The sequence below is a fragment of the Periplaneta americana genome, chromosome 11 (assembly GCF_040183065.1).
Source record: "Periplaneta americana isolate PAMFEO1 chromosome 11, P.americana_PAMFEO1_priV1, whole genome shotgun sequence".
Lineage (NCBI taxonomy): Eukaryota > Metazoa > Arthropoda > Insecta > Blattodea > Blattidae > Periplaneta > Periplaneta americana.
Window position 1 is genome coordinate 80,595,683 of NC_091127.1, and position 13,232 is coordinate 80,608,914.

Below are 13,232 nucleotides of genomic sequence, written 5' to 3' on the forward strand. Positions count from 1 at the left end.
ACTTTACACACGTGTGTTACTTACTTTGCTGAACAAAAGACAACAGAATCAGCCCCTGTGCGTATCGGTATTTTGAAAAGAAACAGTAAAGAGAGAAAACGAGGAAAGAGGGAGAAAGGCACAGGATGCCAGACCTAAGGGAGACGGAGCATTTCTCTTTCTCTGTCACTAGCATGTTAAGACTTGTGCGAGCCAGAGCTATTGTAACCATTGTACCAAACCAGAAAATATTCTCGCCTGAGGCTATTCCACCCTGCTACGGAAAAATTGTGCGAACTGCTGTCAATCTGTCCAATAGAGATTTAAAGACACACGACACACGAACGGGACATTCTCTCGAGACGAAATATGTAGGAACGTCATTACACATTGGAAAGTAATAGATGTAATAATATTAATACAGTAATATGTACGATTATTGTTGGTTTTTAAGGTGTTCACGTGCTCCTGTGCTCATATAGAGGAACCGCCACTGCTGGGAACTCCACCCGACACCATCTCAACTTTTCCCTTTATATCCACACAACTCTCGCGGGCTGACGAAATGCCAGAGACCCACATCGAGTGCACACAAACTCTGTGTGACTTGGAATTGTGGTTTTTCTGTTAACGTACACAGTGACGTATATATTATGCAAATCTAGTCTTTCAGGTAAGGCTCCCTGTAAAGCAGATTTGAATAATTTCAAGGGAAAAATTGTTCCTGGGCCGGGTATCGATCCCGGGACCTCTGGTTGAATGCACTCTTTCCAACTGAGCTACCCGGGAACTCCACCCGACACCATCTCAACTTTTCCCTTTATATCCACACAACTTGCGCGGGCTGACAAAACGCCAGAGACCCACATCGAGTGCACACAAACTCTGTGTGACTTGGAATTGTGGTTTTTCTGTTAACGTACACAGTGACGTATATATTATGCAAATCTAGTCTTTCAGGTAAGGCTCCCTGTAAAGCAGATTTGAATAATTTCAAGGGAAAAATTGTTCCTGGGCCGGGTATCGATCCCGGGACCTCTGGTTGAATGTACCAGCACTCTTTCCAACTGAGCTACCCGGGAACTCCACCCGACACCATCTCAACTTTTCCCTTTATATCCACACAACTTGCGCGGGCTGACAAAACGCCAGAGACCCACATCGAGTGCACACAAACTCTGTGTGACTTGGAATTGTGGTTTTTCTGTTAACGTACACAGTGACGTATATATTATGCAAATCTAGTCTTTCAGGTAAGGCTCCCTGTAAAGCAGATTTGAATAATTTCAAGGGAAAAATTGTTCCTGGGCCGGGTATCGATCCCGGGACCTCTGGTTGAATGTACCAGCACTCTTTCCAACTGAGCTACCCGGGAACTCCACCCGACACCATCTCAACTTTTCCCTTTATATCCACACAACTTGCGCGGGCTGACAAAACGCCAGAGACCCACATCGAGTGCACACAAACTCTGTGTGACTTGGAATTGTGGTTTTTCTGTTAACGTACACAGTGACGTATATATTATGCAAATCTAGTCTTTCAGGTAAGGCTCCCTGTAAAGCAGATTTGAATAATTTCAAGGGAAAAGTTGTTCCGGGGCCGGATATCAGTCCCGGGACCCCTGGTTGAACGTTCCAGTGCTCTTTCCAACTGAGCTACCCGGGAACTCCACCCGACACTGTCTCAACTTTTCCCTTTATATCCACACAACTCGCGCGGGCTGACGAAACGCCAGAGACCCACATCGAGTGCACACAAACTCTGTGTGACTTGGAATTGTGGTTTTTCTGTTAATGTACACAGTGACGTATATATTATGCAAATCTAGTCTTTCAGGTAAGGCTCCCTATAAAGCAGATTTGAATAATTTCAAGGGAAAAATTGTTCCGGGGCCAGGTATCGATTCTGGAACCTCTGTACATTAACAGAAAAACCACAATTCCAAGTCACACAGAGTTTGTGTGCATTCGATGTGGGTCTCTGGCATTTCGTCAGCCCGCGCGAGTTGTGTGGATATAAAGGGAAAAGTTGAGATGGTGTCGGGTGGAGTTCTCGGGTAGCTCAGTTGGAAAGAGCGCTGGTACGTTCAACCAGAGGTCCCGGGATCGATACCCGGCCCCGGAACAATTTTTTCCTTGAAATTATTCAAAAACATTCAAAATCTCAAACTCACGTACAATGTTTCCTGAAATCAAAACTTTCTGGCAAACAGTGAATTGATATGCAAATCTGACTTTCAGGTAGAAGCTTCCTGTGAAGCAGGCTTGAATATTTCAAGGGAAAAATTGTTCCAGGTCCGGCTATCGATCCCGGGACTGTTCACTTAGCGCACAAATGCTTTACCAACTGAGCTACCCCAGAAACCATACACGACACAGTCACAATTCTTCCTTTTATATCCACACAACTTAAATGGAGATGAGTTGTGTGGATATAAAGGGAAGAATTGTGACGGTGTCGTGTATGGTTCCTGGGGTAGCTCAGTCAGTAGAGCATTCGTGCGCTAAGTTAAGAGTCCTGGGATCGATACCCGAATCCGGAACAATTTTTCCTTTGAAATTATTCAAGTGAATTGATACTTTACTTGATGATCAACGAAGAACTGATACCAATAAATACAATGAAGGGGTAAAGAAAAATAGAGATGTATTAATTCGAATTATTGCCGCTATTTGTCTCTAGCTAACCAGGAGCTCCCTGTACGGGAACATGACGAATCAGATAGTTCTTTGAACAAAGGAAATTTTTTAGAATTTTTTAATGTGTTAAAAAAATATTGTTTACTTTTAGAAAACCATCTAAATTCTTCCACAGTGTTTCCAGGAACTTCTCCATTGATTCAAAATGATACCATAAAAGCTATTACTGATGTAGACCAGGTGGCCCGGGTTCGAATCCCAATTGGGGCAAGTTTTCTGGTTGAGGTTTTTTCCGGGGTTTTCCCTCAACCCAATACGAGGAAATGCTGAGTAACTTTCGGTGCTGGACCCCGGACTCATTTCACCGGCATTATCACCTTCATTTCATTCAGATGCTAAATAACCTAGATGTTGATACAGCATCGTAAAATAACCCAATAAAATAAATAAAACTGATGTAGAAAAAGAAGAAATAGAAAAATGAAATTAACTCATTTTCATTTGTAGCTATAATACTTGATGAAACTTCTGATATTGAGAACAAATCTCAACTATCTACAGTTCTCCCCTATGTCTATGAAAGATTCTTGGCTTTGTAGATGTTAGTGCTGATAGAACAGCAGACGGTTTATTTACTCACGTAGCACGAGTAGTTAATGAATTTGAAATTTCTACTAAACTCGTGCGACTATAGACCAATTATATATATTTTCCCTCAACCAATACGAGCAAATGCTAAGTAACTTTCGGTGCTGGACCCCGGACTCATTTCACCGGTATACTCCAGCTTCAGCATATGCCACTACATATAAAATGAGCAAAATATGTGAAACATAATTGAAAATATCTGCTATGAAGACAAAAAGTGTTAGCTTTTAAAGGCTATGAAACATTAATAGCAAAATTTTAATAAACAGATTAATACTAGAGCATGTTAACACCTTTAATTATCTGGGAAACAATGTGTCTTATAAAATAATGAAGACATCACAAAAAAAAGTTTACTTTACCTTGTTAACAGGCTCAAACATGATAACGAGGCAATGTAAATTTAACATGAGAAAGACACATACATTTTCCTAAGTGATATAGTGTTAAAAGTTGTGTAATCAAGATATATAAAAAAAAGTGTTTATGCAGAACAACAGAATGACGAAGTTTGAATTGAACTATTTTAAAATTCTAAAAGACAATGACCATTCAAGCAATATTATATGGGTCAGAAGCTCAGAACACTGGATGTGGATGCTTAAAAAAAAAAGAAAAGGTAAAGGTATCCCCGTAACATGCCATGAAGGCACTTGGGGGGCATGGAGGTAGAGCCCCATGCTTTTCCATGACCTCGGCACACAAAAACTAGAAGTATCAGAAATGAGGTTCTGAGGAGTATAGTTAGTTACAGAATATCAAACAAAAATCTTAGTTAGGATATTAGAACGGAATTAAATATTTTCAAGCTTACAGATAAACTCTTGCAGTATACAGAAGACTGGATGGAACACATAAATAGAATGGATAATATATGAATTCCGAAACATATCTTGATAGAATATTCTCTTAGGAGTGAATCACAAACTTATGGTTCTGGAAGAGAACACTGAAGCTATTGAGAAAATTCGGTGCATATTTTAGTAATGATAAATATGCTTTTGTATAAAGGTTGTTTTTTATTTTATTGGGTTATTTTACGACGCTGTATCAACATCTAGGTTATTTAGCGTCTGAATGATATGAAGATGATAATGCCGGTGAAATGAGTCCGGGGTCCAACACCAAAAGTTACCCAGCATTTGCTCGTATTGGGTTGAGGGAAAACCCCGGAAAAAACCTCAACCAGGTAACTTGCCCTGACCGGGATTCGAACCCGGGCCACCTGGTTTCACAGCCAGACGCACTGACCGTTACTCCACAGGTGTGGACATAAAGGTTGTTCAGTTCACTCGAAGTAAAATCAGTACTTTTAAGCTTGTCTTCAAACATGGCAATAACAAGTAGTTAAAATTTTTTTTTTTTAATTTAGGAACTTCTGAATTTCAGTCAACTGTACACAACACTTAAGAACTATGACACAAGTAAGTTAAATATTTCTTATATATTCTTCTGCAGTGCGAAGTAATTTTTTGCTAGCTTTACTGGATACCAGAGCCACAGAATGACAAATGCAACACATCAAAACAGGGTTAGTAGCATCTCGATTTAGACGAGAAACAAACAACCATTATGCAAGGTGTTTCTGAGGTTACAAACTTTCAGAGATGATGGCGAAGGGCACATGTATCAATTTTAGATAAGGAACCCTGGTCCAGAAATGACCGAGTCGAAAGTTACAAGCAAAAATAGTTCTGTGGAAATGAAATAATTTTATTCCTCTGTACTCCTTATTTATGTGTATTTATCTGTACATCTTACACATACTGTATTCACCTGACGTTATGTTGTCTACTTACAGTATTCCATTCAGTGCATTGTCTGAGGGATGGGGACAGGAAACTACACTAAAGCAATGCAGATAGCGTAATGTGTAATGGACATGGTCGGTCCTGATATGTACGTCTGTAGACAGCAGTGTATGTGTACAAGTTGCAGTGTCCAGTCGATCAGTCCTAGTGAAATGGAGTACACGAGAGCGGAATAAGCAGACCTAATTTTCGAATACAGATGAGCCAATAGGAACAGTAGACAAGCTCACAGATTGTATCGGACCCAGTACCCACGTAGGAGACATCCGGCCCATACCATTTTTCCATGATTGTTCCAAAAGTTAAGGGAAGGAGGGCAAGTGGTGCCAAATTACAATTCCATTTCCACACAACTATTTTTGCTTATAACTTTCGACTCAGTCATTTCCGGACCATGGTTCCTTATCTCAAATTGATACATGTGCCCTTCGTCATCATCCCTAAAAGTTTGTGACACCACCTCGGAAACACCCCGTATTTGCACAATCACAAGAAAAATTCCTATGAGATTGTTTAACTCCCTTAGAAGATAAGAAGTCTTTAAAAGCCAAGTAAATGTTTTCTGCATTACAGTTCCTAGGATCCAAATTTACAAGTTCCATAAGTTCGGTTATAATTCTGCTGTTAGTGAGTGAAATATAGCTGACTAAAACGTGTAAGTTACTGTATCTGTACTTTCATCGAATTCGACCAACACTGAAAAGGGCACAGTTTCGATAGCATTTACTTCATATATTTCAACTAAGACATTTTTAATTTTGCTAGTACATTTCGTTCTCTGCATTTAGAGTAGTGAGTTAAGGGGGAGTTGACAGTGGCTCAGTTGAGGGGCTTAGAACAAAAAGCAGGTAAGTGACAGAAACCTAGTTTTGAGGAAATTACAGTTGAAGTTCTACATGCAATAAAATATTATACACTAGTCTGGTGAAATGATGCCCATATAGCAGCACTGCAAAGTGTGATCACTTACCTGATTTTATCCCAAAGAAACATCCTTTTGGGCTATCACAACACGCACTTACCTATTTTTTTTTAATAATGTCACTTACCTGCTTTTTGTTCTAAGCTCCTCAATTGAGGTATTAGTGCCCAGGCCTGGTATAAGCAATATATAATATGATTTTCATCATGACTAAATGAATCTTCGAAGAGAAGCAAGAAACAATAAAAATAAACACAATGAGAATATAGTCAAATATTTGAAATATAGTATGTTTTTCTCTTCATAAGCATTATAAGTACCATATGTAAATTGTAGCAAAATTGGATTTTTACATAAAACTAAACTGTAATGACAAAGATTCAAAACTATAAACATTTATCATTTTTATTTTTTAATTACATAGACAAATATTATATCAGTCTTATTCTTGTGGTTTAATTATGATAAATGGAGAACACCTAATAGCTGATAATACATTTCCAGTCATCTTACCACAACACTCAGGTCACCATCCATTACATCTGAAGATATCATAGAATATCATATTTATGTTCACACAAAATAGCTCGGTTTCTTGACTGTGATTCCGTACTCAGCGAGAGCAGGTGTGAGATCTTCCATGGTCAGAGTATAACGGCGATCTTTACCCTTACTTGTCTTAGTGGTCTGAGAAGCACCCCTCGTCTTGCAGTGTTGTAGAGCATCATTAGCAACATCTGATACAAATTTCTGTGCTGCCAATGACACCAAACGAATTCTGCAAAAACGTCACCTTATGTATAAATCAATGACTTGCATGTGGTTGTTATGTGAGTGAAACATAAACAACCTTCGCTCCTACTTTTGTTTGCATTTTTATAACAACATTTTTTTTAAATGTCAAATTGAATCTCTTAGGCCGGGTGCACACAGAATCAGATGTGGCACGGTGCGACGCAGCATTTTGTCTCCTGGTACTTGTCTCTCATTGATTTCTTATTATGTGATGCACACAGAATCAGACGCAGCACAACGGTCGCGAGCAGACACAGAGAGACCCAGAGAGACCACATTGAATGACCACTTGAAGTTCGTCGCGAGGAGACTGTCTGATAGCTGTAGTGTAGTAGTGGCTATGATTGCACGCTTTCACTATCTACTATGTTGTTGTATAGTGCACATTATTCATAATGGAGCTCGATACAGATAAATTAGTTGTTTTAGTGCAAGAAATATACGTTCTGTAAAATCTTTGAAATGATATCATGACAATAATGTGATTTCTAAAAATATTTGAGAAACTGCAAATGAGATGAAAGCACCAGGTGAATAATAATATTGATAATAATAATTTGTAGTAGGCCTACTTCTATGCTCTATACAATCACTCATTATTGATTTAATATACTATTTTTCTTTATTGTGAGCGTGAAGTAGTCATAAACATACAAAATGACGTTTGTGCATTACATTAGTAGTATTTAATTTTAAGACTCTTTCAATTGTGTAGAATTTTAGGCGTATTAGAGTTCCTTAGGAAATAATAACCAAATACAATAGAATTTCTCATATAGACAGTCCTCTTTCATCGACGCCATTTTCTAGCCTAGGCCAGTTTTTCAAACCCACACAGCCAGCAAATCAGTTGTCGCGAGCAGACTGTGTGCACCCGGCCTTAGTTTTTTCCATATGAAGGGTACAAGGGAATAAGAATCAAGGTCCATTTTAGAAAGTTTCGAGAAAAACGACTTTTAAAGTTTAAGCACTTAATACTTTCTTATGTGTGTATTTAATAGAAACTGACGTAGTGGAATGTCAAGAACGATGATTTCTTATTACTAGCTAGACCATATGATAGTACTTCGTTTCCACTATAAGATGGCATTATTAACTCAATTTCGATTTTTGATGGACCTTGATTGTTTTTCCCGTGTACCCTTCATATGTGGAAATACTTTAGTTTCTGCCTTTCATATAAGCTTGCTACTCGAAAAAGGAACATTACACAATTTGTCTTGCTATAATAACAGGTTATTACTCATGTCATTCAGTATAAAATTTCAAAATAATCTCTTGTATGTCAGTAATAATGAAATTAAACTGTAATTAAATGAGGAACATAGTACCTAATAACAGCACATCCTTTTAATATTTTAAATAGCTTATCATCTATTAAATACTATTAACTTATCATCTATTACAGTAAACCTATCTGACAAATGCTGTTAATAGTGTTTTTCATTTGTATTTTGGAAAAGCCACTCTGTTAGGATGTACTTGAGTGTTTGGAAGTAGATGAAACTTTTCTCAATACAGAAATGGCAATTATCAAAAACTTTATTAAAAACAAAGTAGTTGAGTCAGATGTAGAATCTGCATTCAGTCACTTGAGAAGTATAATCACGAAAAACCTACATACAAATTTGCTTAAACTTGTAAGGCCGTTATTATTCCCAAAAGTTCAGCAGCATGGGGAAGGAATTTTTCTGCTATGAGAAGAATCAAGATGTGGCTCAGAACTTAAGTGAATCAAAAGAAAGGAACTAACCTGACTTCACTCCATCAGAAAATGGACTACTTAAAAATATCATTGTGTGATGATGATGTCCAGAGATTTATTCTAAAACTTACGAAAGTGTCGACTGATATTGTGAGTAAGGATACAACCAGAGCTTTGACTGGTCGTGGCAGTTGAGTCGCGCGACCTAGATGTGGTAGAGAAAAGTGTTTCCTTCAGCACGATCCAGTTGTATGACTAACTTACGACCCAGCTGTATGACTAAGTCGCAGGTTGGGCCATAGGCTTGGTGAGTACAGAGTCCAGATTATCTGGACTGCATTAGCTAAGGTTGTTACAATCATATCGACAACAGGATGGATTCCAGAATGTTTTAAAGAAGCACAAACACTTCTTATATTTAAAGATGGTGAAGAGAAGAATCTGCAAAACTGGCAGCTAATGTCTATCTGTTCTTTTTTTGTCGAGTTAGAGAGAGAGAGTGTGTGAAAGATGACTCAGGGACTATGTACAGTATCTTTCAATAAAAACCAACGAGCATTTACGGCAACTTCAGGTACACAGATTAATTAACCTATTCTTAAAGGTATTTTGAAACATGTCAGGGGAAAAAGGAAAATTTAACTGTATTTTTCTTGCATATTAGTAAGGCTTATGACAACATTGAATTAGATAATTTAAAATCTGTAATACATTCCAAACCTACCCCAGAGAAATTACAAGATATTATCATTAATCTCCAAGAGGGAAATAAAATACAAGTAGAATTAAATCACTAGAAAACTAAGATGATCCATTTAAGAAGAGGGTTGATGTAGGGAGCTCCACTTTCTCCTGTGCTGTACAATTTAGCAATGGATCTACTTGAGTTGTCAGAGCACACAATAAATGACCGATAGAATTACAATTTACAAAAAAAACTTGCCTAAACTCAGTGTATTAGGCTTTGCAGATGACACTGTTTTAATAGAAAAAAAAAAAAAAAAAACTTGAATACTGGTTTAGCCCTATTTACTATGGCAAGAACTAAATTTCAGGAAGTTGGTTTAAACGTTAATGTTAAAAAAAACTGAAGTACTAAATATTTGTAATGGGAGACTAACAAAGGTACACTTGAAACCTGACCTTAACATTGAGTCAACAAACGAAAATGAAAACATAAAATATTTACAAATTACTTATAATGATGAAATAATTTTAGATACAAATCGATAACGAGAAATTTTCAAGAACAATTATACAGATTAGTTTCACCTCCTTTACTTCGAGCAGATAAAAAATTGAACATAATTATTAACCTTTTAACTGCTGATTTTTTTGCAACTACAAGGCAGAGAGAGAAATGAAATATAGTTCTTTCCACTTCTAACAGATGGCAGAACATGGTCTCAGTTAAAACCACGTTCAGAGATTCCATTCTATGGTTTGGAAATGTTGTTTCCATTACGTCACCCACACCATCAGTGTAACAGTCGATGCAAGGATACATATTTGTCTGCCGTTACTCTGACGGCCTAAGCAGTGAGAAGGATAATTATTCACTATGGCCCTCACTTGTTTATTTAATGCAATCGACACCCTTGGAAAAGATGCTACAAGTATTTTTGAACGGTACTGATATGCTCTTGAAGTCATCTTCAAAACAAATTTTAAATCTCCTGCATAATACACAAGATTACATGATTTATAGTTCCCCTGAAGTTAAAGACTTGGAGTTATTTCGAGCTATGTGGGAAGCATACATTCAACGGTATAATTGTCTTATGTTGCAAATTATTAATAACTGTCAAGTTAATGCATCAAGAGATCTAGAAGCCGAGGCTGATAATTGTCTTAATAAGTTAGATTTTAAAGTCATTTTGAAAGTTGATTTCAGATAAGTTGAAATTTATATTGAATTATAGTTGTGTAGTTTCAGTCACAATTTATCAATCTATATTAATACAGAATTAATTTTCTGTTTTATTACATTACAAAGTTATATTTCCACAAATATTTTCGACTTATTTAAAAAGTCATCATCAGGTGGAGAACACAATAAATGGCACATTGAACACAGGTGATATGCAGTGAGAGAACATTTGTGAATATTATAAAATTGAATATGTATAAAAACATTATAAAATTATATGTGAATACTAGAGTGGTTCTGGATCATTTTAGCATGCAATAAATAACATTTAATAAAACTTGTAATATATTAAAATTAGTCTTATAATGATAACCACACTTTAATTGAGTCTATAAATATTATATAACAATTTAGGTCATGTTGTATACATATATTTGAAATTTAAAATATTTAAAAGTTTAAAAATAGCAGTAATTACCAGCTAGTGATACTATGTTCAGATAAGAAAAGTCATTGAAGAGGTACAAGCATTGGCATCCTATGTGAGTTTGGTTTTCAATCACTTGTAGTGATGAGTTGTAATAGACATATATTTAAGATGAAAAATGTGGAGCCAGATGTCAAAGCCAGCTCATTGTTGTGTTACAGTGAATGTGTCAGCTGCGTTAACAGAGGTGAACGATCATCCAAACAGTAAGGGAGTAACGTGTGATTAACACAATTGATCCCCCTAGCTGTAATAGCTTGCTTTCAAAACCAAACTTCGCAACTGACTGCAGTTCCCAAATTCATCATGACACTGTATGGCACTGGTCCCATAAACTGATAGAAATTTCACGAGAAAATTTCTTTTCTCATTAGGACTCAAACCAATGTTCATTCCATGCCACTTTAAACCATGCGGCTAAGGTGTGGGACAGGACGCACATACAAGGTAAATTTAATACTACAGACAAAGAATGAGAACTCATGTCAGTCTGTTGTTATGTCAATTTGTTATCTTGTCAGCCTGTCACCATGATTAAAAAAATAAGGGTGAACACAATTTTTTCCCCATAGGCACTCTACTGCTTTATTCAAGTTGTTTTTACACAGAATCCTGATTCTTTACTATCCTTCATTACAGGACTGTTAGATAAAACTTTTGCTAAATCTCTGGTAACAGAATGACGAACATAGAGAAAACAGAATTAATGCCAAAATTATGTGCAATAATTAATGGGAAGTAATTATGAAATTTACCACAAATGACAATAACCCATGGACCTATTTTATCTTGTGATGTTACTGAAAGACTATATACTTTAAATTACCTTGGAAACATTAATTATTGTTTAACATATCATATGAAAACATGTCTTTGGCTATTTATCAATTTTTAATAAAATTTTGTAACTGAAGAAAAAGTTGCACTTTTTAAATATACATACTGTTTTTTTAAACTATAACATTTTACATTTCATGTCTTAGGTTGACATGTTTCTGGAATTCCTCAAATGCTGCTGTTTATGACACCTTGACTCAATAGCAAAAAATTAAAAAATTTTTGAATAGTTTTGCTACAAAATGAAACGTTTTTACCCAAGTTTACTTTAACTACATCATCAACTAGATGAAATCTCACAAAATTCCAAGAAATTATATTTATCATTCTTTTCGTCGTATCCCTTAAAGATAAATCTTGCTTTCCAAGAAGTAGTAACAAAAAACTTTTCTCAAGTATTCTTTAGATAATTTTCCTGAATGCTGAGTGGCCCTTTACTGTCTTTCATGTTTCTAGAGTTTTTCTTTATTTATTTTCTTTTTGCAGTTTCTAAAGCCAGATTGATAAACATACTATATCTTCTAAAGTCATATTTGATAAAACTACTTGTATATTCAGCAACTAAACATCTCTCAAACATATGATAAGTGTAACAAAATATTGCAATCTTTCTTTAACTATATTTCAGCTTAGGGCATTGTTCTAAGTACGTTTTAGAAAAGAAGCAGTATATTTACAAAATTTAGATATGGGTAACAACTGATCACATTGGTCCAGTGTTAGTCATGTAAGTCCAGCTCAAATTTATCTTCAATATCATTACTGAATATCACTTTACTGAATAGCTCACTTTAAAAAGTTACTCTAAAATATTACACAAAGTAATCTTAAAAGCCAAAGAACTTTACTATAACGGAATTATTCTGAACTCGAATAATAAAATCAAAACAACTTGGAACATAATAAAAAAAGAAAATGGAAAGTGTAGAAGTAAAGAACAAGGTTACACTCTTGTAACAGATAATAGAAAAACATCAGATGCAACAGAAGTTGCGAACATATTCAACAATCATTTTCTCTCAATAACTGATAACCTAAACATCCCACAGAATAATAATAATAATAATAATAATAATAATAATAATAATAATAATAATAATAATAATAATAATAATAATGCCATCGATTGTTTGAAAATATCTATTCCTGTAACTTTCCCAAATATTCAAATTTTTCCAACAAATTCACGAGAAATAATTACAATTCTAAAGCAATTAAAGTCTAAAAATTCCTTGGGATATGATGAAATTACTAGTAAAATATTAAAAGCCAGTTCACAAATAATAGCCAAGCCCCTATCTTATTTATGTAACTTTTCAATGTTTAATGGTGTATTTCCAGAGCGACTGAAATATTCAGTTGTTATTCCTTTATTCAAGAAAGGGGACAGAACCTCGCCCGAAAACTACAGGCCCATATCCATTCTACCAGTCTTCTAAAAGGTCTTCGAAAAAGTTATATATAAAAGAGTATATCATCATCTTGATAGATACAACATTCTCATTCCGGAACAATTTGGATTCAGAAAGAATAAAT

At 35.7% G+C, this 13,232-nt stretch overlaps 1 protein-coding gene across 2 annotated transcripts in view; it reads right to left on the reverse strand.

The window, feature by feature from the left end:
- Positions 1-6,393: 6,393 nt before the first annotated feature.
- LOC138709137 (transcription initiation factor TFIID subunit 10-like) overlaps positions 6,394-13,232 on the reverse strand; it is a 65,574-nt gene continuing 58,735 nt past the window's right edge. For both annotated transcript variants that reach the window (XM_069839673.1, XM_069839674.1), the window contains exon 4: positions 6,394-6,780. In XM_069839673.1, coding sequence (XP_069695774.1) covers positions 6,576-6,780 — 205 coding nt within the window. In that variant the 3' untranslated portion in view covers positions 6,394-6,575. The remainder of the gene's footprint in view (positions 6,781-13,232) is intronic.